Source organism: Chiloscyllium plagiosum, chromosome 13, assembly GCF_004010195.1.
Source record: "Chiloscyllium plagiosum isolate BGI_BamShark_2017 chromosome 13, ASM401019v2, whole genome shotgun sequence".
Taxonomy (NCBI): Eukaryota; Metazoa; Chordata; class Chondrichthyes; order Orectolobiformes; family Hemiscylliidae; genus Chiloscyllium; species Chiloscyllium plagiosum.
In genome coordinates, this window is record NC_057722.1 from 19,518,930 (window position 1) to 19,544,883 (window position 25,954).

Sequence of the window (25,954 nt, forward strand, 5' to 3'; positions counted from 1 at the left end):
CGTCTGGGATTGGGTCTGAGGAGAAGCTCAATAGCTCATTCAAAATAGCAAAGAATGGTTAACCATCTCCAACACAGATTCATGTAATCTTTTGACCTATGAATGTCATGTTTCCTCAATTCCACCATTGGTAGTCTTTGTTAGTTCTTTCTAATTGAGGAATGGGATAGCACCTTGCATGGTTTAATGCCTGGCAATCATCCAGCTAGTTCTCCATTTTTAAAGATCATGAAATCTGTTCCACAGCACTTAGTTTTCAGGGTGATAGACTTGGTTTGAAATATGAAATAAAGTCTCTGACACTTTTGCAAACTTTAGTTACACTGGATGCTGTTCTGCTGGCAGTGTTGACATCTGAGTGCTTTGAGTGTCTGCAGGGAGTATGCCAAGTCAGCAGATTGTGACATCAATCAGTGTGTAATGAACATTTAAAATCCCCAAGTCATTCTGGAGCCCAGTACTCTACCTAAGTCCTTAATTGAAAATGGTACCAGTGAGGTTTAAAAGAATCTTGAAATACTTTTGCATGAGATTCTGGTGGTTTTTTATTCATACTTACTTGGATTCTAAAAGAATTCGGCTTTCAGAATTTATTTAACGTTGTTAAAGCTTATAGAGGCTACACAGATTCTCTTCAAACTGTTTGCCTCTTGACATTAATTGTAATAGTGTGCATTGCACTTCAGCTGGTATATTTCAGAGAATAAGCTGTGATGTTACACAGTCTGGATGTAGGTTTGCTTGCTGAGCTGGAAGGTTCATCACCCCAATAGGTAACATCTTCAATTGGCCTCTGGACAAAGCACTGCTGACGATCCCTGCTTTCTATTTATATGTTTGGGTTTCTTTGGGTTGGTGATGTCATCCCCAGTAGTGATGTCATTTCCTGATCTTTTTCTCAGAGGGTGGGTAGATGGGGTCTAACTCACTGGGTTTGTTGATCGAGTTCCGGTTGGAATTCACATGTATGTCTCTGTTTGGCTTGTCCTAGGATGGATGTGTTGTCCCAGTCATAGTGGTGTCCTTCCTTATTTGTATGTAAGGATACTAATGAGAGAGAATCATGTCATTTGTGGCTAGTGAGCCTGAGAAATTTGGAAGAGGAGAGGGAGAGTGGGTCTTGGTTGGATCCACATCTACCTGAGGCATGCAGGAATCTGTTCTCCAACCTGAATTTGTGGTCAATAATGTGTCACATGTTTCCACTTCACCAAGGATGTCCTCAATAAAATTTATTAGCTGTTCCAGTGACAACTGGAAGCTTCAAGCAGAATGAGGGTGGTATTTCTATGGGAAGGTGGCCATTGTTCTCATTACAAAGGATTGAGGCATCATTACCATCCATGACAAAGCAACCTGCTTGATTGATACCACACTAACACTTCAATATCCACTACCTTCACAGCTAACTGGCAGTGATTGGAGTATGCTGTGTCTACAAAATTCTCTGCAAACTACCCACCAAGGCTATGTCAGCTGTACTTTCCAAACCCATGATCTCTAGCTCCTAGAAGGGGTAACACTTTCAAGGGAACCTGTAAAATCCACACACCCCCACCCAAGCCACAAACCATTCTGAGTTGGAACTGTATTACCTTGCTTTTTACTGTTGATTGATTTAAAATCATACGACTCCCTCCTTTTTGACATAATTGTGGGCATACCCATTCTCAAGAAGGCAGCTCAATACCATCATCTTGGGGTCAATTAGGGATGGATGATAAGTACTGGCCTAATCAGCAGTGTCAACATCCTGTGAATGACTAAAAAATAAGAATGTGACAGTGCTTTTCTTCAATATTTGGGCACAAGGTGAAAAAGGATCCATTGATCAATATGTGACTGCATTAACACAGCTTACAAAATCCACAAATTTGTGTGACTAACAGACAATCTAATTCTAGCTGGATTAGAATAAGAGATCCCCCAGAGGAGGAGAAATCTCAAAAGAGGAGACTCTTACTCTCAGGAAAGTGCAAAAGGGTTGATGCTGAAAATTGACATCGAGAGGCTAGGGATTTTCACAGCAGAACTGACCAGGCCTTGCACTATGCTGATAGACATACCAGGCCTAAAGGGCATAAGGATCATGGGAAAAGGGCAGGGTACAAATATTGTGGGGGGGACATCATTCAAAGAGATGGCATGGTGCCTCAGTGGTTAGCACTGCTGCCTCAAAACGCCAGGGAACTGGTTTCAATTCCACCCTCTGGTGACTGTCTGTGTGGGTTTTCCGCATTCTGTCTGCATGGGTTTCTGCAGAGCACTCCAGGTCCTCCCACAGTCGGAAGATGTGCGGGTTAGGTGGATTGGCCATGCTAAATCATCTAGGAGAAAGTGAGAACTGCAGATGCTGGAGATCAGAGCTTAAAAATGTGTTGCTGGAAAAGCGCAGCAGGTCAGGCAGCATCAAAGGAACAGGAGAATCGATGTTTCGGGCATAAGCCCTTCTGCCTGAAGAAGGGCTTATGCCCGAAACGTCGATTCTCTTGTTCCTTTGATGCTGCCTGACCTGCTGTGCTTTTCCAGCAACACATTTTTAAGTTCATGCTAAATTATCTGTCATGTCCAGGGATGTGTGGGCTAGGTGAATAAGTGATGGGAAATCTAAGGTTACAGGGATAGGGTGGGAGGGTTGTATCTGGATGGGATGTTTTTCAGAAGGTCAGTGTGGACTCGAGAGACAGAATGGCCTGCTTCCACAAAGTAGGGATTACACATTAAAAAAAGACATGTGCAACATGTGTTCTCACTGTAGCAAACCAAATCATCAGGTTGGTTCAGTCAAGTCAATAGGTCATAAATGGTTTATGACTGTTGGAATGATGAAATCAGAAGGAGCAATCTAGTTAAGATAAAGTTACAGAATAACTAATAGTAGATAGGAAGGAGAGAGAGGAACCTTTCTTCTGATAGGAAGGACAAGGGACCGTGAGATATTTTCGAGGAGAAAGTGAGGTCTGCAGATGCTGGAGATCAAAGTTGAAACTTTATTGCTGGTCAGGCAGCATCCAGGGAACAGGGAACATGAAGAAGGGCCTGTGCCCGAAACGTTGAATCTCCTGTTCCCTGGATGCTGCCTGACCTGCTGTGCTGTTCCAGCAATAAAGTTTCAACCGTGAGATATTTGGTGATGTCAAGAAATATATCGGCCTACACAGTGATTATGCCACGATTCAGCTCTCTACATCACCTCTTCCTCCCACGCACGCCTCCACCCTGAACATGTTGACACTAAGCCAACTGAAAATTTGAAAATTGAAATTACTAGGTATATGTTAGGGATGCATGTCAAAGATAATTAAATTAAGGGTTGGTGAAGATAACATCAAGATCAGCCATGATCTAATTGACTTATGAAATGACCTTGTTGGGATGAAAGGCTTACTTCAGTTCCTGTGTTCCTGTTACCAATTTATACCAGGGTAGTAGATATTATGAAAGTGTAAGCGAGCAAGCGCTCAGAAATCACCATTTCAAACCCTGCTTTTCAACTTGACCTCTCCCACTGAGCATCACCAGCTTCAGATGTGAATCTACAATTCATTTTGGAGACACACCTCTATAAGTAAGTCTTTTTTTTTTGTTTATTGGACGTGGATGCCATTGGCTAGACCAGCATTCATTGCCAATCCCTGATTGGCCAGATGGGACATTAAATGTTAACCTTAATGCTGTGGGTTAGAGTCACATATAGGCCAGATGTGATATAGATTCCCTACAGTGTGGAAACAGGCCCTTCAGCCCAACATGTCCACACCAACCACCCGAAGTGTAACCCACCCAGAACCATTCCACTATCCTATTGCTTTATATTTACCCCAATTAATGCTCTAGTTTACACATCCCTGAACACTATGGGCAATTTAGCCTGGGCAATTCACCTAACCTGCACATCTTTGGATTGTGCGAGGAAATCAGAGCACCTGGAGGAAACCCATGCAGACACAGGGAGAATGTGCAAACTCCACACAGACAGTTACCCAAGGCTGGAATCAAATCTGGGTCCCTGGTGCTGTGAGGCAGCAGGGCTAACCATTGAGCCATCGTGCCATTCCAGTTAAGGATGACCGATTTCCTTCCCACAAGAGCATTTAGTGAAATGGCCTCCGAAGACTGTCTCTTTGGTGTGAAATCAAATTTTCATCTCCTTAATTAATTATTTCCTTCATTAATATTTTTATTTTTAACATTATGTGGATTTATCCTAGTGAATGACTTCAAGTGGTTGGTGTAGTACTGAGCTAACCGACACTGAAAATGAATTGGTACTGTTTTGCCTTCTCCAAGTTACCAATGCTTTACATTTTAAATGATGCTGTCCTCTTGAGTCTAGCGCAGACTTAAATGTCAAAAGTTGTAATGTGTTTTAATCACTTTCAAGCTGTTTAGCATAAGGGTAGTGCAGCTTTAAATATAATGAAAGCAATTAAATTATCAAACCTATTCTAAAACATGAATACTTATTGGCACTGGCATAGCATTAGTAAGTAAAAACAAGTCTGGGAGAAATACAATGTTGTAGGTGGGGATATAGGGGAACAAACTCCACGAACAATTTACTGGCTCCGTTCTCCTGAAGAAGGGCTTATGCCCGAAACGTCGATTCTCCTGTTCCCTGGATGCTGCCTGACCTGCTGCGCTGTTCCAGCAACACATTTTCAGCCCTTCTCTTGCCCCACTAACAAAAAAATCCAGACTATTTTAAAAAATAACTTAACAACAACTTGCATTATCATGGCACCTTTACTGACATAAAACAGTCCAAGGCACTTCACAAAAGCATGAACAAATAAACATTTGACATTGAGCTACATAACAACAGGGCAGATGGATTGATGTTTGATCAAAGAGTTGGGTTTTACGGAGCATCTTTAAAGGAAGAAAAGCAGTTTGAGAGGTGAGGGACTTAGGAAGTGAAATGCAGAGTTTAGGACCAAGGAAGCCTGCCAATGGTGGAGTGATTGAAATCTGAGAACTGGAAGAAACCAGAATTAGACCTCCAATATTTGTAGATCTGAATGATGTGAGATAGGAAAGTCAAAGTCACAGATTTAAAAACAAGGATAAGAATCCTAAATAATTAGTTAATATAGGTCAGTAGGTAAAGGGATGATGGGTGGGTTGTGCCCTGACTTAAAGTATGGGCAACAGAGTTTGGAAGATTGAATTTATGGAGATTGGAAAATGTGAAGTCAGCCAAAATGCGTTTTGGAGTAGTCAAGCCTAGAGATTAGGAAAAAAGGTATGGATTAGTAAAAGTTCAGATTCCTGTTTTCCAATCACAAGTTGAAGCTCAATGCTTCCGGTGAATATTGGACATCTATAGATTCTACACATTTTGAACTGTGGTCATGATTCCAGCACATCCCTGTCCCTACCACCAAGACCAATCATTGTATCTACAGTAGGGGTGTAGGACTACAGTTTAAGAGTCCATGGTTCATTCTGCCATTATGTTAATGAAACCCATTCTGGCAATTGAAATGCACAAAGTTGATGCATATGTATAGTTTTCCCTGACCTGAAGGAAGTGGTAACTCATAGAAGCATTTTCAAATTACTTACCTGTTTGTTTAGGAAGATATAGATAATGGGGTTGTAGACAGTGCTGCTTTTGGCAAGGATCGAAGGGATAAGGCTGGCAGCTGGAGAGACCAGACCAGGACGTCCAAAAGTAGCCACGAGTGCTACAACTCCATAAGGTAGCCAGCAGAGCAGGAAACAGACCACCATTAAAGTCACCATGAGCAAAACCTTATGCTCTCTTGCACGTCTTGTGGAATTGCTTACTCTTACCTATTAAGACAAAATGTAGATGAAAGACAATAGAAGGAAACAAATAGATTTGGCTTGCATCAGAACTATTTAAAATCAAACTGGAGTTTACCATTGGATTTTCATTGATATAATAATGCACCTGGGACGATGAGTAATCAATCCCATAATAAAGATTTAGAAAAGACAATTGCCTACTTTAATCCAGCAGGCCACATCACCTACTTTTGTTGTGGAGAAAGAATTCAACTTGCAGCCAAATTTTTATAGGATTTGAAGATTCAATTTCAGCACAACCAAAGATCTCCAACTCCTGATTGCCAAAGAATTAGTATTTTTTGAACACGAGTTATTTGCTTACATGTTGGTGGACCCAGGCAGCTCCCTAAATTCCTGTCATAGCCTCAATGAAAAAGTGCTGGAAAACTTTGAAAATGATTTGAGTGGTAAAGAACTTCCCAGGATTGCTGCCAGAGGTTTCGGTGATTTTGGATAAATGGATACGGACATGAAGAACAATATCTGAAATAGAATGTAAAGGCCTGAGAATGTAGCAGAACGTGTGTGGGGATGGGCTGCTAACACATATATACAGAGACTGATAGGTTGTCGTGCAGGTTGTGTATTTTTCAGGGAATAATCATAATTATGTTTTTTACGGATGTGTATCTTAGTAGAGGCACCTAATGTTGAAACTTGGTGAGGTGTTGGATACACAGTTGAAACAAGATTACGTAAATGTGAAGTCCTCTATTGATTCTGTTAGTAAAAGGAATTTCTAGCTGATTAATACACACCAGATTGATCAGTCCCATACCTTTGCTGAGCTAGTCGATGTCAGCATGGGGACTGCAGTCAGAATTTGCCACAAACAAGTTTAAATTAAATTTTGCAGATAATATAAAGCATAGTTGGAGAGCTGATAAATGGACAGGAAACAGAGTTGGAAATAAATAGGTATTTAAACTAGCAGAGTGCCACATGTGGCCTCAGACAAAGCAACCAAGAGTAAGGCGCCTAAGATTTCTGGTAATGTAAAGCCAAGTGACAATGTCACCTGATAAAAGCAGGTTAATTAGTTGGCCACAAGGTGGCAGATGGAGTACAATGCAGAAAAAGTATTCTTGTGTTCCTTCAAGGGATACAGCACTGGTTAAGCTTGCACTCATTGCCAGCCTTGGTTAAGAATTAAAGAGCAGAATATTTTCTAAATATTTTGAAGATGGTTGTCATACAGATTTAACAAGTAGTTAGGAATAAGCAACATTTTTAGCCTTTATAGCAAGAGGGAGATCTTGTGGTGGAGTAGTAATGTCCCTATCTCTCAGTTATGAACTCCACCTACAAAGTCCCACTTCACATCTTGATTGCCACCCAAAGTACATTTATGATATGGCCAAATTTGTTGAGTATCAATTTGGCTATTGCATGAATGGCAGGTGATGAGAGATTCCTGGGCAGCCATACGATGAAAAGAAATTGGGTTCTTTCGGCTGACTGGAATGGATTAACAATAGCTAAAGGTTAATTTAGCTGAGGTGTATTTGTGAACTGCCTTTTTGCCCGAGGTGTAGTGAGGGTTATAACATTATGGACTGGATCAGCCTCTGGGCAGTCAACTACAGAAGGGGATGACAAGGGGAATGGAGTACAAGAACAGGGAAGTCTTGTTACAATTGTTCAGGATTTTGGTAAGATCACACCTGGAATACTTGAGTATAATTTTCATCTCCATATTGAAGGAAGAATGTATTTCCAATAGAAGTGATTGACCGAAAGTTCACTAGATCATGTCCTGTTGTGATGAGAGACAGAGTAAATTAGGACTATTTTCTCTCATTTAAAAGATTGAGAGGTAATCTCATTGTGACATAAAATTGGAATAGGCTTGAAAGGATGAACATTAAGAGCTTGTCTCCTCTGGAAACTTCGAACACTTGCGTGCAATCAAAGGACAAGGGGTGATTATTTAGGACTGAGGAGCAGAGAATTCTTCCCTCAGAGGGCTGTGAATTACTGAAATTCTCTCCCTCAGTTTGGATTGTGGATGTTACATTATTGAACATAATTAAGGCTGAGACAAGTAGACATTTGATCTCTTGGAATTGAGTAATGTCAGAAGTAAGTAAGTATGATAAAGTGGAGTTGAGTACCATATTGGATGCAGAACAGTATCAATTTATGGTGTATTCTTGTTCCAATTTCTTACGTTCTTATGTAAAACAAGAGCATAGAATCTTATGCTAAATTATACAAGAGTTTAATTCACAAATGTTACAGCAACATGATGATTAGATTAGGTTACTTACAGCGTGGAAACAGGCCCTTCAGCCCAACAAGTCCACACCGACCCTCTGAAGAGCAACCCACCCAGACCCATTCCCCGACATTTACCCCTTCACCTAACACTACAGGCAATCTAGCTTGGCCAACTCATCTAACCTGCGCATTTTTGGACTGTGGGAGGAAACCGGAGCATCCGGAGGAAACCCACATAGACACGTGGAGAATGTGCAAACTCCACATAGACAGTTGCCTGAGGGGGGAATTGAACCCGGGTCTCTGGCGCTGTGAGGCAGCAGTGCTAACCACTGTGTCACCATGCCACCCACTGTGCCACTGTGCTGCCCACACGTTTGTGAAATAGCTGACTAAATAATTTTTAGATCTTAATACTACTGAGTATGTAATGAGTAAGATTTGTTGCTGGATCTAAAACAGCAGGATTCCTTCAACTCCAGCCAGACTGTGAAAGAATAGGCATCTTCCACATAGCTATTGTGTTATACTGGCCTGCTATTCAAAAGATCATACTCATAGTTGTTTCACTGAATTTAGCTCATCATCGGTTCACATTGATAACTTTGTTGTTTAACATACTATTAACTCCCTATTTTCTCCAAGCTTTACAGTTGCCAGAAGTAATCTTTTTTTCCCTTTTTTAATTTGTTACTAACAAAGATAGTGTGGGTGCTCTAACAATTCACAAGCCAATTACCTGAGATAAACCACTTGACAGCATATGCATGCTGAATGTATATTTACTTTGTCATATAAGTATACTTCTGGCATGCCTTTGAAGTAGAATCATGTTCAAAATGTGTTTATGGGTCATGGCGATCAGGGAATAAATCTTTATTACCAAATCGGAATATGCTGAAAAGGTGTTAATTGAATTGTTTTTTATTTTAAAACTACGAAATGACTTAACAGGCTAATTTTGAGGACATTCAGAGAAAGGAAATGGCAACAGTGATATGGCAACTTGTTTGAAATCCATAAAACAAAACTAACTAGCAGTTATATAACTTTAGTGACACCTACATGATAACAATGCTTTTTAAAAAATGATGTCAACATAGAATTCAAAAGTCCAAGAGATTCATGCACATCTTTCAGGGAAGAGAATGAACGATGTGCACCTAACCCAGCAATGTCTTAATGTTGAAGTTCACATTCCTGTATTTCTTTCCCTCTGTGGCATCACCTTTTTTCCAATTGCTTTAATCTCCTCTGCAGTCTGTGCTGCATAATTATGTCTTCTTGGGCACTTTGGTTTGCCTTTGATCCACCTGTGCCTTCAGCTACGTTTGCAATTCCCTTCCTAAGCCTATAAGTCATGTGACACCCTCTTGTTTTAAGATATTGTACTTCTTAAACTGACCTTTTTTAATCAACCTTTTGATCGCTCTGCTGATGTGCGGGGATAATTCAAGTTAAAGTTTTGTACAATGAAGTCATTCAATAATTTAATATTATTGAATTATTCTTTTTCCACATTCAGAAATGGTGATTGCACGCATTCACAATGGTAGTTTACATTTACTATTTGACATGTAAGGGAGCTCATGTTTTTAGAAGGATTTTGGGAAGCTTCAAAGGTTGCTTTGTGCACTGTGATTTATGCTTTTGAAAAGAAATTGTTGTAGTGGAAAAATTCAACAGATGTTGAAGTGTGTATCACTTATGCTGTCAAGCATGAAATTCAATCTCCATAAGGCAGCTGCCTTTAACACAGTTAACTGAACAAATGTATCAAGATCAAGAATATTTAATTCAAATGTATATAACAAAGTAGCTGACATGTTCTGCTAAACTATTTAGCTGCATGACAGCACTCTACAGCAAGCATTGACTTCCAATTTGCCAAGAGATCATTGTGTTCTTCCAATCTGGGCACCATACTTTAGGAAGGAGATGAAGTCTTTAGGGGAAAGTACAGCCATGAAAGCTTCTGGAGATCAGGCTGTACAAAGCATGGATAGACTGGAGCAAGTGGAGTTCTTCTCAGTGCATAGGTGGTTCAGAGGAGACTTAAGTGTCATGTATGTGTCATGAAATGTTTACATTGAGTAGATGAATAGAAACCTTCCATTAGCTGAAGGGTTAATATCCAGAGGGCACAAACGTAAGGTGATCAACAAAAGAACCTGAGGTGACATGAGGAAAAATCAATTGAACAAAGCAATTGATTAGAATTTGGAATACACTGGAGGAGATTTTCAAAAGGGAATTGTATAAACATGGATGAAGATAATATACTGAGTAACAAGTAAAGAGTAGGGCAGTGGACCAAACTGCATTCCTCTTCTGAACAGTGATTGAAGCTTGATGGGCTGAATGACAAACCCTTCTGTGCTGTACTGAATACGTCTGGTCAGGACTTGTTGACCTTATACTGCACATTTTACAATCCTCTTTATCAACTCCACTGTCTGTCCAATCCGTCCTCCACTTTCAAGACCCTCCTTTTTAAAAAAAAATCCAGTCCTTTGACAAAGTTTTAGTCAAACCTCCTTATTTGGATTTAGCATCATTTTTGATTAGATCTCAACGATGCTCTTTGTGTCATGTTTCTGTGGTGATGACATTATAAAAAATTGACTTGCTCTTATTGTTTTGGTGGTAGGGGTACTGTTACTGGTAAATCATGATTATAACTAACGGGCAATTAAAAATCCAATGGCCTCTAAAATGGGTAGGCAGTGACAATCGCAAGCCAGGATTTTATTGATGTGACGTCATATTTTAAATAAAACTTCCATTTTTCCGCATTGTTTAAAAAGAACAACATCAACGCTGGCAAGGAAAAACTTCAAACTTTTTGATATCTCAGGACAGTTAGAACAATTTCTCCAACATTTCATAAGGGGTTTCTCTACATTCCAGCATTCGGTAGTACTCCCTTCTTTCCTCATTAATTCTTTTAGCTTCTTAATTTGACTGACTATATGATTGCAACTCATTATACTGGATTTATCATTATCTAATGGATGGCAAGAGTTTTGTGGTTTGAGCATATATCGTGTAAGAAATAAACGTATCTGGTAAACCCTATTTCTTATCTGACCATTAATTGTAGACATTGTGAAGTCTAAATATGACTCTAAATATTTAATTTTTATTGTTTTGTTCTCACGTGCCTTAAAAATTGAAAATACCAGTTGGTGTTCTATTCTTTACCATAAGACTTTTAATTCAAGAAATTTGTCACAGAAATAAGACCTTTGGGGCCTTAGTTATGTAAAAGAAGCAATAATACTGCACTAAAGTGGAACAGTACATTAAAATTTTAGTTGGTACTCAAGAAATGAATGAGAGATAAATATTTGATTTTAAAGTGTCTCCTGCAGATGTGAATACTTGTCTGTGTGTGGAGTGCTTCGATCAGATTAAATTTTGCCCAAATTAATGGAATGTCCTAAAGCATTAACAGACCTAAAGGTCTCTTTTCATCTCCAATTACAACTAAAACTGTTCCCTGAAAGATGACTTATCCTGTGGATTTTAGAATTCATCTTGAACTGTACCAACAGCTTTCACTTGTTTAATCCAGGATGCATGTTGGTTCATGTGCTCCCAATGAGACAAATTAATTAAAACAGATACGAGAAATCAAACTCAATAAGAATCAGTCATGTTTTAAGCTCATACAGAGGGGTTGTTTAACATTTCTGCCTGGAGGGCCACACTGCAATTTCTCTCTCATTTTGGGGCACTGATGAGCAAATTTCTGAAGGATAAAGTTTGCCTTAACAATAGGAACATATTCCGAGAGGAAAGGAAACAATTCCAAAATTATTTAAATAAGTCATTAATAAAAATGATCATTCAAAAGACCCAAACAGCACAGCTAACAAACAAACCATTTTTATTTTTTTGCCATTTTCAGTTAAGCAGTAGATCTAGATACAGAAAATAACTAGGTCTCAAATTCTGACATCAGGGAACAGGGTAGAGAAGGTGGACGAGCTCAGGGATTTGATTTAACTGAGTTTGGTTTGTCTCTGTTGGAGTATATTTTCTGACATGGTGGGTGGGGGAGCTGGAAGGGTGTGGAAAGGGTGGAGGAGGAAGAGTGGCTGGATTCATCCAGCCCAATTTAACTCAGTTACCCATCCCTCATGCATCAGCCACCCCTTTCAATCACACACCTCTCCTAGTCACTCCCTCCCTCCCTCCCTCCCATTCATTCACAGACTCGGTCACCACTAATCATCTACTCACCTGGCCACCCATCATTCAGTCCCTCAGTGCCACCATCACTTATTCAGGTACCCACTCCCATCACTGTCAGTCACTTAGATATCATCTCATCCCATTACTGTCTCACCCCTCATGTCAAAGCACTCCCCATCCATCCATCAACTCTGTCACTCATCGTTGAGTCAGAGCTTTGCTGGCCTTGAGCAGCAGTACAGTTGACTGTGAAGGGAGTGCCCATTAACCAACTGGAGTATCCTGACCAAATGGTTGATGAGGAATGTGACAAGACCAACCAATCAGGATGATGGAAAGTTGTTCACTGCCAAAGCTTTTTGGAAAAGACAATATGTTTCTGGGAAATAAAAATAAACTCACTGTCCAACCGCGGACACCCAACAGAATGTCCCGACTGTCACCCTGACAACCTCAATCATACTCCACTCACCCCAAAGAGCATGACTCTCATTTCCCCTTCTCCAAGAAAATGTCCCACTGAAAATCTCATATTGACCTTCCCAATGGCTTCGCTGCAGCCCCAGGCCGCGTGCTGAGATCAACAAATCATGATGTCCTCCAAACATTGTCTGTTTCTTCCCTAATCATAGAGGATATGGGTGGGAAACTTCCTCTGACTGGGAGGGCAGCTTCTTATGGTGATTGTAGGTTAATTGGTGGCCATGAAGGCTATACCAAGACCCCTCAGCAAATCATTTGGCCCTCCCTACCCCATGCAGCCTGTCCTAGAGTGATTAGAACTGAGGTAGCACTATCCGAATGCACCAAAGACAACACTGTGTCGAGGAGAGTACATTTGCCTATATTTTTAGAGTGTGAATGAACAAAACCGTGTAGGATGTAAGGCTGCTGAGATACATTGATATCTTATTTGTAAATCTCCTTCATTACTGCTTTACCATCAGATGAAGGTGGTTTCCTGCATTTATAAACTACAAATATATAAATTAGGGGGTGGGTTGCAAAGTTGTGCTCAGTATAGCACCTGATTTTGGTTATTACAAGGCCCTTTACAACGATAAATTCTATTTACAACTTATACTTAGAATTTACTTCTCTACATCATTCTCTGGTGCAGGCACCTGGAGTTTTGTTTTGAGTTCCAGTTTCTGGGGTACTTGCCTCATTGAGCCATTGCTGTCTTTAATCTTGAGAACATCCCTCAGCTGCTAGGCCTCAACCTTTACTAGTCTGCAGCACCTGACTATAAACAATCCTTTGTGCTGGAATACCATCATGTTTAGGCAGATCAAGTAGGGTTTTCATTTATTCACTCATGGGATTCAGAGAAGGAATGGTGATACATTTTCAAGTCAGGATTGTGAGCATCTTGAAAGGAATTTGCAGGTAGTGATGTTCCACGTTTCTGCCGCCCTTATCCTTCTGGGTGAAAGTGGTTGTGAATTTGGAAAGTGCTGCATGAGGATTTTAGGTGAATTTCTGCAGTGCACTTTACAGATAGCAGCAGTGTGTACTTCTGAGTGTCAGTCATGGTATGGATGTAGTGTCAATCAAGCGGGCTGCTTTGTCCCAGATGGTGTCAAGCTTCTTCAGTGTTGTTGAAGCTACATTCATCCAAGCAAGTGGGGAGTATTCATCACACTCCAGACTTGTGCCTTGTAAATGGTGCACAGGCTTTGGGGAGTCAGCAGGTGAGTCATTTACTGCAGTATTCTTAGCCTCTGACCCGTTCTTGTATTATGTGGTGGGTTTAGCTGAGTTTCTAGCAAATGGTAACCCCTAGAGTATTGGTAGTGGGGATTCATTGATGGCAACACCATTAAATGTCAAGGAGTGATGGTTAGATTGTCTCTCTTTTTGGAGATGATCATTGCATGGCAGTTGTGTGGCACGAGTGTTACTTTGCCTGGATATTATCCAGGTCTTGTTGCACTTGAACATGGACTGCTTCAGTATCTGAGCAGTCACGAATAATGCTGAACATTGTACAATCATCAGGAACATCCTCAATTCCAACCTTATGATGGAGGGAAGGTGGAGCAGCTGAAGATAGTTGGGCCTAGGACACTAGACTGAGGAACTGGTGCAGAAATGCTCCGGAGCTGAGTTAACTAATCTCTAATAACCACAACCATCTCCCTACATGCTGGGAGTGTTTACCACCGATACCCATTGATTCAAGATTATTAGGGCTCCTTCATGCGACAATCAGACAAAAGCAGCATTGAAGTCAAGGGCTGTCACTCTCACCTCAACTCTAGAATTCAGCTCTTGTGTCCATGTTTTAACAGAGGCTGTAAGGAGGTCAGGCAGGTGCTGAGTGGCCCTGGTGGAACCAGACTGGGCATTATTGAGCACGTTATTGCTGAGCAGGTATTGCTTGATAGCACTGTTGATGACAACAGCTTCCAACACTTTACTGATGTTCGAGCGTAGACTGATGGGACAGTCATTGCCTGGGTTGGATATGTCCTGCTTTTTGTGTACAGGGCATACCTGATCAATTTTCCACAGTTTTAGTTTTGTAACTGCACTGGAAATGCAGTTCATGAAATTGAAAGCCCTCCTGCAACATTTGATGTTTACATGATATGAATGTCTGGGAACAGTGCAGAATCCCATGAGCAATGTTAAGTTGGACTGGTAATAGATGTTGCTTTGATTCCGTAGAGACAAGGCTGGTTGTAAAAACAAAAATGAATAGTCAAGACCTATTAAATACATGAAAGATTTAACATTTCACAATATAATCCTTGGGTAGCTCATCTTACAAATGCATTTCGCTTGTGCTTATAACCTGTGACGACATCACAAAGAAATGTTACATACAGTGAGATCCAAAATCCTGTAATTTCCTTACAGCAAACTTACATGTTAATGTGACTTTTTCCATATGATATAATAGGTGTTGAAAATTTACTCTTTGGCATCAGCTATAACAATCAATGAAAAGCTACTATAACCATCAGGGTTACCACAGCTAGCCAGTATTCACTCTCTTTCTCTGGCTTCCATCTTACTCAACGATTGTTGCCGTTAGCCTTACATCTGACTCTCAATCAAATCCTCAGATGTAAGAGCCCTTGGGACTGACAGGCACAATTTTATGAAGAAGTTGAGTCTCTTGCCAACTCTTGCAAAGTTTTCGCATGCCTACATGAGGCACTGTGTGAAAGAAAAACTGAATACATCCTTCTGTCTTGCCAGAGAGAGAAGCAGCAGAAGAAATCATGCCATTTTAAGAGTACTTCATGCTTCTCATGTGGTACAGAGAATCACTGGCTGCTAGAATGGATAGGATGTGAGCTCGGACTGCAGCTGGAAAAGTACCACTCTCTCAATATTGAGAAAGTGTGCAGTCATATGCAGCACAGAATCACAGAATTAATACAGGCCAGAAGATGTCCATTCAGCACATCGTGACTGTTTAACAAGATGGTGCAATAATCAGTTCCTAAAGTGAATACAGCAGGACGCTGTGCAAATTGACACCCAGAATACTTGAAGTAGTCATGAGGCCTTCTAGTGTGCCATCCGTAACTGAGCTACCATAACAAATGCGTTCCTTTGGAAGTGGGCTGACAATGCTTTGTCACCTTAACTTTCAAGGGAGACTGCCCAAAACATGCTGGGTATACAGGGAAACACTGTGTGCCCAAAACTGAGAGCAGTGTAGAGCCAGAGTCAAACAGAAACTGGGCACCTGGGAATGTTAGCTCCTTTGCATCATGGGTAAGGCTTTAGCCATCAGTTGTGAGATGCTTCCTCCAGATCTGCACTTGGCACAAGTGGTCCATACCTCACAGCGACATCCTGGACATCACCCAAACCTTCCAATTCAATTGTATATCAGAAATGGGACAGTGTCCACAAGAATTTACCTTATCCGTGCCCCTCTTGATTTTATAAACCTCATAAAGGTCTGCCCTCAGCCTCCAATGGTCCAGGGAAAACAGCCCCAGCCTATTCAACCTCTCCCTACAACTCATGTCCTCCAATCCTGGCAACATCTTTGCAAATCTCTTCTGAACACTTCAAGTTTCACAACATCCTTCCGAGAGGAAGGAGACCAGAATTGCACACAATATTCCAAAAGTGGCTAGCCAATGTTCTGTACAGCCGCAACATGACCTCCTAGCTCCTATACTCAGTGCTCTGACCAATAAAGGAAAGCATACTAAACGCCTTCTTCACTATCCTGTCTACCTCAGACTCTACTTTCAAGGGACTATGAACCTGCACTCCAAGGTCTCTTTGTTTAGCAACAATTCCTAGGGCCTTACCATTAAGTGTATAAGTACTGCTAAGATTTGCTTACCCAAAATGCAGCACCTCGCATATATCTGAATTAAACTCCATCTGTCACTCATCAGCACATTGGCCCATCTGATCAAGATTCCATTGTACTCTGAGTTAAGCCTCTTCGCTGTCCACTACACCTTCAATTCTGGTGTCATCTGCAAACTTATTTACTATACTTCCTATTTTCACATCCAAGTCATTTATAGAAATGATGAAAAGTAGAGGCCCCGGAACTGATCCTTGTGGCACTCCACTGGTCACAGGTCTCCAGTCTGTAAAACAACTCTCCACCACCACCTTCTGTCTTCTACCTTTGAACCAGTTCTGTATCCAAATGGCTAGTTCTTCCTGTATTCCATGAGGTCTAACTTTGTGAACCATTCTCCCATGGGGAACCTTGTTGAACACTTCACTGAAGTCCATACAGAAAACGTCCACAGCTCTGCCCTCATCAATCCTCTTTGTTACTCCTTCGAAAAACTCATTCAAGTTTGTGAGACATGATTTCCCATGCACAGAATCATGCTGACTATCCCTAATCAGTTCTTGCATTTCCAAATACATGTAAATCCTGTCCCTCAGAATTCCCTCCAACAACTTGCCCACCACTGATGTAAGGCTCACCAGTCTATAGTTTCTTGGCTTTTCCTTACCACATTTCTTAAATAGTGGCTACACGTTAGCCGACCTGCAGTCTTCCGGCACCTCAGCTGTGACTATCGATAATACAAATATTTCAGCAAGGGGCCCAGCAATCACTTCTCTAGCTTCTCGCAGAGTTCTAGGGTACACCTGATCAAGTCCTGGAGATTTATCCACTTTTATGCATTTCAAGACATCCAGCACCCCCTCCTCTGTAATATGGACATTTTTCAAGATGTTACCATCTATTTCCCTACATTCTATATCTTCCATATCCTTCTCCACAGTAAACACTGAATCAAAATACTCTTTTAGTATTAGCGTGTTTGAGAAGATTTGGAGCTCAGGTTGAGGTTAAGGATGCAGGTTTGCTCGCTGAGTTGGAAGGTTCATTTTCAGACGTTTTGTCACCATACTAGGTAACTTTATCCGGAGGCTCACTGATGATGTTACCTAATATGGTGATGAAACATCTGCAAATGAACCTTCCAGCTCTTCGAGCAAACCTACATCCACTCATTCTCCCCTATCTTCTGCGGCTCCACACATGGGCTGCCTTGCTAATCTTTGAGGGACCCTGGTCTCTTCCTAGTTACCCTTTTGTCCTTAATGTATTTATAAAATCCCTCTGGATTCTCCTTAACCCTATTTGCCAAAGTTTTCTCATGTCGCCTTTTTGCCTTCCTGATTTCCCTCTTAAGTGTACTCCTACTGCCTTTATACTCTTCTAAGGATGCATTCATTCTATCCTATCTATACTTGTCATATGCTTCCTTCTTTTCCTTAACCAAAACCTGAACTTCTGTAGCCATCCAGCATTCCCTACACCTACAAACCTTTCCTTTCACCCTAACAGGAATATATTGTCTTTGGACTCTAGTTAGCACATTTCTGAAGGCTTCCCATTTTCCAGCTGTCTCTTTACCTGCGAACACCTGCCCCCAGTCAGCTTTTGAAAGTTCTTGCCTGATGCTGTCAAAATTGGCCTTCCTCCAATTTAGAACTTCAAGTTTTAGATTCGGTCTATCCTTTTCCATCACTGTTTTAAAACTAATCAACGTATGGTAGCTGGCCCCAAAATGCTCCCCCACTGACACCTCAGTCACCTACTCTGCCTTTTTTCCAAAGAGTAGGTCAAGTTTTAGAGTCATAGAGATGTACAGCATGGAAACAGACCCTTCGGTCTACATCTTCTCTAGTGGGAACACCCATAAACCGAATCAGAACGTTTTCTTGTACACACTTAAATTCCTCTCCATTTCAATCCTTCACACTGTGGCAGTCCCAGTCTATGTTTGGAAAGTCAAAATCCTCCACCATAACCACCCTATTATTCTTACCGATAACTGGAATCTACTTAAAAATTTGATTCTCGGTTTCCCGCTGACTATAAGAGAGTCTATAATACAATTCCAATCAGGTAAGCATCCCTTTCATAGTTCTCAATTCCACCCAAAAAACTTCCCTGGATGTATTCCTTGGAATATCCCCCCCCTAGTACAGCTGTAATGCTGTCCCTTATCAAAAACGCCACTCCCCCTCCTCTCTTGTCCCACTTTTTAACCTTCCTGTAGCATTTGTATCCTGGAACATTAAGCTGCAAGTCCTGTCTATTCCTGAGCCATGTTTCTGTAATTGCTATGATATGCCAGTCCCATGTTCCTAACCATGCCCTGAGTTCATCTGCCTGCCCTGTTAGGCCTCTTGTATTGAAATAAATGTAGTTTAATTTATCAGTTGTACCTTGTTCTCTGCTTTGTTCCTGCCTGCCCTGAGTGTTTGACTTGCTCCTTTTCCCAACTGTACCAGTCTCAGATTGATCTCTTTCCTCACTATCTCTCTGGATCCCATCCCCCCCCCCCCATCTTACTAGTTTAAATCCTCCCAAGCAACTCTAGCAAATCTCCCTGCCAGTATATTACTCCCCTTCCAATTTATGTGCAATCGTCCTTCTTGTACAGGTCACTTCTACCCCAGAAAAGATTCCAATGATCCAAAAATGTGAACCCTTCTCCCCTTCACCAGCTCCTCAGCCACACATTCATCTGCTCTATCCTCCTCTTCTTACCCTCACTAGCTCGTAGCACCAGGAGTAATCTAGATATTACTACCCTTGAGGACTTCCTTTTTAAATTCCTGCCTAGCTTTCTAAATTCTCCCTTCAGAATCCCATCCTTTTCCCTTCCTGTATCATTAGTTCCAATGACTTCCTGCTCCCTCTCCCCTTTGAGAACATTCTGCACCCTCTCTGAGATATTCTTGATCCTGGCACCAGAGAGGCAACACACCATTCTGATTTTTCGCTGCTGGCCACAGAAACGTCAGTCTGTACCTCTAACTAGAGAGTCCCCTATGCTTGGAAGCCGACGTACCTCTCATTACATTAGAGCCCGTCTTGATACCAGACACTTGGCTGTTCGTGCTACATTCCCCTGAGAATCCATCACCCCCTACATTTTCCAAAACAGCATACTTGTTTGAAATGGGGATAGCAACAGAAGACTCCTGCACTACTTGCCTCCCTCTCTTGCCTTTCCTGGAGTTAACCCATCTATGTGACTGTAGCTGCGGCTTTTCTCTCTTCCTATATCTGTCATCCATCACAACCCCCAGCTCTTGTAAATTCCTCATTGCCTCTAACTGCCACTCTAACTGATCCGTGCGATATGATAGGACTTACAACTAAAGTCACTTCCTGCAGACATAATCATCAGTAACATGGAAACTCTCCCTAAACTCCCACATCTGACAGGAAGAGCATAACACTACTAAAGGCCATCTTTGCTCCTTCACAAACTACAGACCTAGAAAATAGCACCATCTTTTTGCTCTAAAGAAAATAATGCACCAGGCTAACTTAGTACTTATGGTTTATTTTTTAAAAATTTAATCAAGAGTCAGATGTCAACAAGACATCTAATCAAGAAAGTGCCCACTCTCCTCAGTACAGCATTACTTACAGCAAGGTTGCATGTTAAAAACTATGAACTTGTATGTTCCTGTGCTGTGAGCTCTCCCACACAGGCTCCTCCAAAGTAGCTGTGAATTTTGCTGATTTTTCCTAGATGCACTCCAATGTTCAGAGATACATGAACTGAAACAGCAAAGGCAGCAGCTGTGCAGATTCACTACTGTGTCAGTTAGCAGTGTAGGTTTCTTTCTCTCTCTCCTTCACTGACCATGTGGTCGTTGTTTTCAGTCTGTCTTCCTCCTTTTTAAAAGTGCCATTGTTTTAATCTTTTTTTCCCCAAAGTTCCAAAACAATGCAACAGCATATAAAACAGTAACTGTTGCGCCTGGAATTTGAGGAAATCACCTCTAATGCCTAAAATACCTCAAGAAAGAAGCAGCTGTTACTGCCACAATTTTTTCCTGTCCTCCGTCTTGGGTTACCCAGAATCCCCAGGAGAAGATACAAAAGCTTAAACACACATCCCATCAGATTCAAGAACAACGTCTTCCCCGCTATTGTTTCTGAATGAACCTCTCATATTTCAAATCTAATGCTGATCTTCCTTTTTGTGCACCATTTTTGCAGCTGTACCTTTGTATTCCTTGTTCTGTTCTATCATTGTATGATCTTTGTATGGTATGATCTGCCAATACTGCAAGCCAAACAAAACTTTTCACTGTGTCTAGGTACATGTGATGATAATAAATTAAATCAAATTAAATGTATCCTTTACCATAATCCTATCAGTGGCCAGCTTTGCATAAAGTTACATCAAGCTGAACAAATCCTCAGTACACAACCATCAAGTGGCATTTTATGCTAAAGTTCTCCCTGTTCCTTGTGTTGTGAAAGATAGATCTTTCCACATTATTGACAAACTCTCCATTCAGTTGGTACCACATTGTTGCATTTATTCCTTGTGGACAGGCGATTGAGCAGAAAAATACCTTTTGACCCAAAGTTCATTAAACTTGCATGTAATGTCTTCAAAGCCCTATGAAAAATAATGTAACCTCTCATGTGTGCTGAGCAGACTTTGAAAGCCCTTTTGACAGCATATTGCATCACCGCAACTTTCAAACAAGCACCAAAACACACTGTTTGGCTGGTGTTGATAAGAATATTCTTCCGTGCTCGGAGTCTCACTGCCTTTGCACAATGCCTTTGAGATGTGGACGAGATCATCATCCAATTCTTTCTGGAATTTGCCTTTGCAAAATCAATTTTGAAAGAAATGGAATGGACTTTCTCTCGGTTCATCCTGAGCTACTCAGTCTTTTTTCATACAGAGCCTCATGCAGACGTGCGAACCATTTAAAAGACTTGCAAAGAGACACAACCTTTGTAAAATTGTGCCTCTCAGTCTCAAGGCCTCATATATCTCAATTTTTATTGAGAGTCAGACATAAGGCGAACAGCATCTATGTCTGACTAAGATGAAAGCTGGGGAAGAGAAGAAATATAGGCTTGCTACAGTGAAGATAGTAGCAGCTTTTTGTTGATTGGTGTGGCTGATGCCAATGAGTAAATTTTCAATACATATTGCATCTTACAAAAAATGTCATAATAAAATGTATGTTTTTGCTGTAAGGAAATTACAGGATTTTAGATCTCACTGCATACATCATTTCTTTGTGACATTGTCACAGTTCATAAGTACAAGTGAAATGCATTTGTAAGATGAGCTACCCCAGGATTATATTGTGAAATGTTAAACGGTTCATGTGTTTAATAGGTCTTGACTATTTGTTTCTGTTTTTACAACCAGCCTTGACTGCACTGAATTGAAGGAACATCTATTTCCAGTCAAACCTAAGATTGTTATTGTTCAAAGCTCATTTTTGATTTTAAATCAGTTAAAACGGAACCAATTCCAGACACATGAACCATTGTTTTATTTGTGAGTGTTTAGGCAATTGATCATTTTGCTTTTTATCTGCAGGGATGTGAGAACCCATTTCAACAAAACACCCCTTTTATTTGAACAACATGCATGAGACTAATGGCCCTCACATGATGCTATGGGGTAATTGACTCAAGTTGACAGGAAAGTATTTCTCTGCAAAGCAAATATAGGAGATTGTAGGTTCTCCAGAAGGGTAATAGACCAGCTATCAGGTTCAGAGCAGCAACTTCCTCCCCAACCAACTGCCAAGAGAAAAAAAGTTCCTGAATGATTTGCAGATAATCAGAATCAAGGGCAAAAATCCTCAAATCAAAGACCTACCAATCTTTCAAATCTGAAAGAAATTCATTCTGGAATGCATTGTGAAACCTTGTGATCGCATAAAATTGCATAGATAGGTTAGTGGTAAATGCAAAAATGGTTTTGTACCTGTTACAGATCAGGCCAGACCCTCTCAAAACATTTCACAAAAGCAGCCCAGACCCTAACTTTGCTAGTTGTTTTAAGCAAATGTACAGTGGGTATTCCAGGGGAGATGCAGCCATGCAAACAACTCAGTTTTAAACAAAACAGAATTTATTTACAAGATTACTGAATTAAACAGAAACAAAAGAGAACAGAATATAGAATAACTCAAGTATCCAAAAACCCAACAGGCCATCCCAACTTAATGATGCTGTTCCAAATACTTGCTACAATCCCCATAAACACCCCTGGGCAAAAAAGGTAAAATCAAGCACAGGGTCTTACAGGAGAGGGAAGAGGGAGAGAAAGAGAGAGAGAGAGAGAGAGAGAGATTCAGCATGGAACACCTTCTTCCATGTCGCTGTTTCTTGGAACAGCAGCCTCAAAACTAACCGACTACTTTCATGAAGAGCCAGACTGTGAAAACCAAACCAAACCAGAGAGAAGCTGAGCTTGGGGAGCTGGCCACTTCCCTTTCATTGTAAAAGTGGTCTTTTAAAACTTGAAAGCCTTTTTTGCCTGAGGCATTATCTGTTAGCTATAATCAAACTGGCCCTAAAACCCTTCAAATCTAGACCTTTCGGAATCGCTGCTTTTATGAACTCTCTGAAAAAAAAGTCAAGGACAGCATAATCTTTTTGGAGCATCATTGTCACCTACCTGATTGTATACATGTTAATTACGGGGGGATCAAAACTTAGAAGGAATGTCGTAGATGAGCTCAATTTGATATCTTACAGTCTTGACTGGGGGAGCAAAGGAGACGAGTACCAGATTCTGATGGGGTTTCATGCCTCTGGCCTTGTCTTCACCATCAGATTTAGTCTTCACCCTTAGTCTAACCAGCCAAAGTAGATTTACCTATTGTTAACGTCCTATAAAGTATACCTTGTTGTTAAAATATGTGCTTTTCCTTGATTGGGCTCATTTGTATTTTGTTCCATCCTCTACCATCCTTAATCAAACAGGCTCCTTAGCTACAGCATGAACAGGATGATTTGGTGGCTGTACTAGACTCAACCTGGTATTTGTTGTTCTGTGTCATATAGGACATACAATTTGGTTCACTATTTGGCTCGTTGAAAGGCCACAATCGCATAAATTATTACACACAGGTTTTGAGCATTACCTTTTACCCTTGGCTGCAACTAACTGGTGCCAAGTAACTCAACACTCTCGTACCCCAGCACATGCAGACTTCCAATGTAGCTGCAGCACCAAGATGGGAACTGGAAGCTATGAGTTGTGAAATTGAGTCATGATGCTATGCAAGGGGAGGGTTTGGGAGGGGAAAGCAAGAGGCATGCACACACAGCACCCTGTAGCTTGTACTTTAGAAGAGATTATGGCATGTGTGGGAAGAGGGGTGAGCAGAGGATTAGGTAGGAGCATATTGTCAACCTGCACACCTTCAGCCCCAGTGCTGGTCACAGCCTCACTCATGGTCATTCTAATGATGACGAACTACTGTATCTCCCATCAATGCACTAGAAAAGGACCTGTTGTGCACCAACTGTTGCAGTCTCTCACTCTCTGCCTTGTATCCCCTGCATTCACTATCCCTGCTCCCCTCACACCCTGTTTTCTGCTCACCTTGCTGCCCTGCTCAGTGCCTCACTAACCCCCAGCTGGCTCACAACTTCATTCAAGCTGTGGGGCAGGATGTGGCTGTGGGTGAAGCAGTGAAGGCTGGGTTTTGAGAGCTCCTCTGGGTCAATGGTTTTTTGACATTCATTTCAGACTAGTTTAGAATATGCCTAGAAAATCACCATTGTAAGTAACAACAATTCTGGGGCATCAGGTTGTCACACTAAATAAACTTAAGAGTATGAATCAGTATAACATGGATTTTTAATAGTCCTTTGCATCCAAACACTAAACCCCGTTGTCATCAGCATGATAAAGATACCACGTGAAATGGGTTCTATGATATTAATCAATAGGCATTGCAACTGCATGGGCAGAGAGTATGCCTGCTATACTTGAAGTAGTGGAAAGTGCAGCTATTGCAAGCATGGCTTCATCTCTAAGGGTGAGGTCATGCAGTCATGCCTGACCCATCAGTTAGTTGCAAGAACACAATTATGTCAACATTGATACACACTGCCAGAAGGATGTTTCATTTTTACCAATAGTTTCTAAACTAACAGCTTGACATAAATTACAGAAGAATAAATTTGTAAGTGACTCATTGTTTCAGCTCTGCAGCCTCTGAATGCATTATGTCCACCCGACCAAATTGCTGTCTCCAGGATATGAAAAAATGTAAATGAAATCTTTGTCAGAAAACGGTGACTGATAAATTCTACTGATAAGTTGAAAATTGTGAATTCAAACCCATCTCACAGTGAATAAATATCAAGGCAAAGAAAGGGAAATTAATATATACTCAAATCAAAATGAAACACTTAGTGGTGCCCCATAAAGATTTGTGCGAAGGCTTCAACTATTCACTATATTTATTAATAACTTGGATAACGCCTTGCATCTGATTTTGCCTTTGATAGAAAGATCACGGGTATCATAGTTAGTGTTCAAAAATAACAGACATTGAAATATTGAGAGTGGGCACAGCAGGGGCATATGGATTCAATGCTGCTAAGTGTGAGATCATCCATTCTGAATATTGACTAAATGGTTAAAATCATTTAAATGGTGAGCAGTTATGAAACAGAAGCGGTCCAAAATGATTTAGGATTCCATTTACACTGATCAATGAAATGCAGTAGCTAGTTAGAAAAACAAATGGATGGTGACAAATGTAACAGCATCATATTTAACAACAGCGATAGAAAATAAAAGTGTAGAAGTTTTGCTCCAGCTCTACAAAACTCTTTTTAGACTATGTCTAGAATACAGTACACAGTTCTAGACACTGGTGTGAAAAAAAATGATTTGATCTTGGAAGGAATTCAGTAAGGGGTCACAAGAATAGTACCCCAGGCTTCATGGATTTAATTGTAAGGAGATTATATATACTAAACTTGTTTCCCTTGGATTCTAGAAGTTAAGATCAAAATGACTTAATGTTAAAATCTATACTATCACGTGTGGAGCAGAGGTTAGGAAATATTTGTATTTATAAAGACTGGTAAATGTGTAGAAAATGTCATCCATCAAAAGGAGATGCCAGTCCAATAATAAAATTAAATCTATGATTAATAGACTTCTGTTAACCAAGGATATTAAGAAATATGGAGCCAAGGAAGGCAGGTGGAGTTAGAGGACAGATTAACATGATCTAACAGAACAGTCCAACAGACTTGATATGAGAAATGGTCAGAAGAAGGTTCACTGGATTTGAAACGTTTTTCCATTTGCAGACACACTTTCTATTTCAAATTTCCAGCATCCTCAGTTCTTTGTTTAATTTAAGGCAAATGGTATCTTGCTCTTTGTTTCAAAGAAAATGGGAAGTCTTGCTAAGATTTTACAAGGCACTAGTC

General features: G+C 40.7%; 1 protein-coding gene across 1 annotated transcript in view; it reads right to left on the bottom strand.

The window, feature by feature from the left end:
- Window positions 1-25,954, bottom strand: part of LOC122555811 (parapinopsin-like) — a 72,952-nt gene that overhangs the window by 11,688 nt on the left and 35,310 nt on the right. Inside the window, exon 3 of the mRNA XM_043701973.1 lies at window positions 5,569-5,799. Coding sequence (XP_043557908.1) covers window positions 5,569-5,799 — 231 coding nt within the window. The remainder of the gene's footprint in view (window positions 1-5,568; window positions 5,800-25,954) is intronic.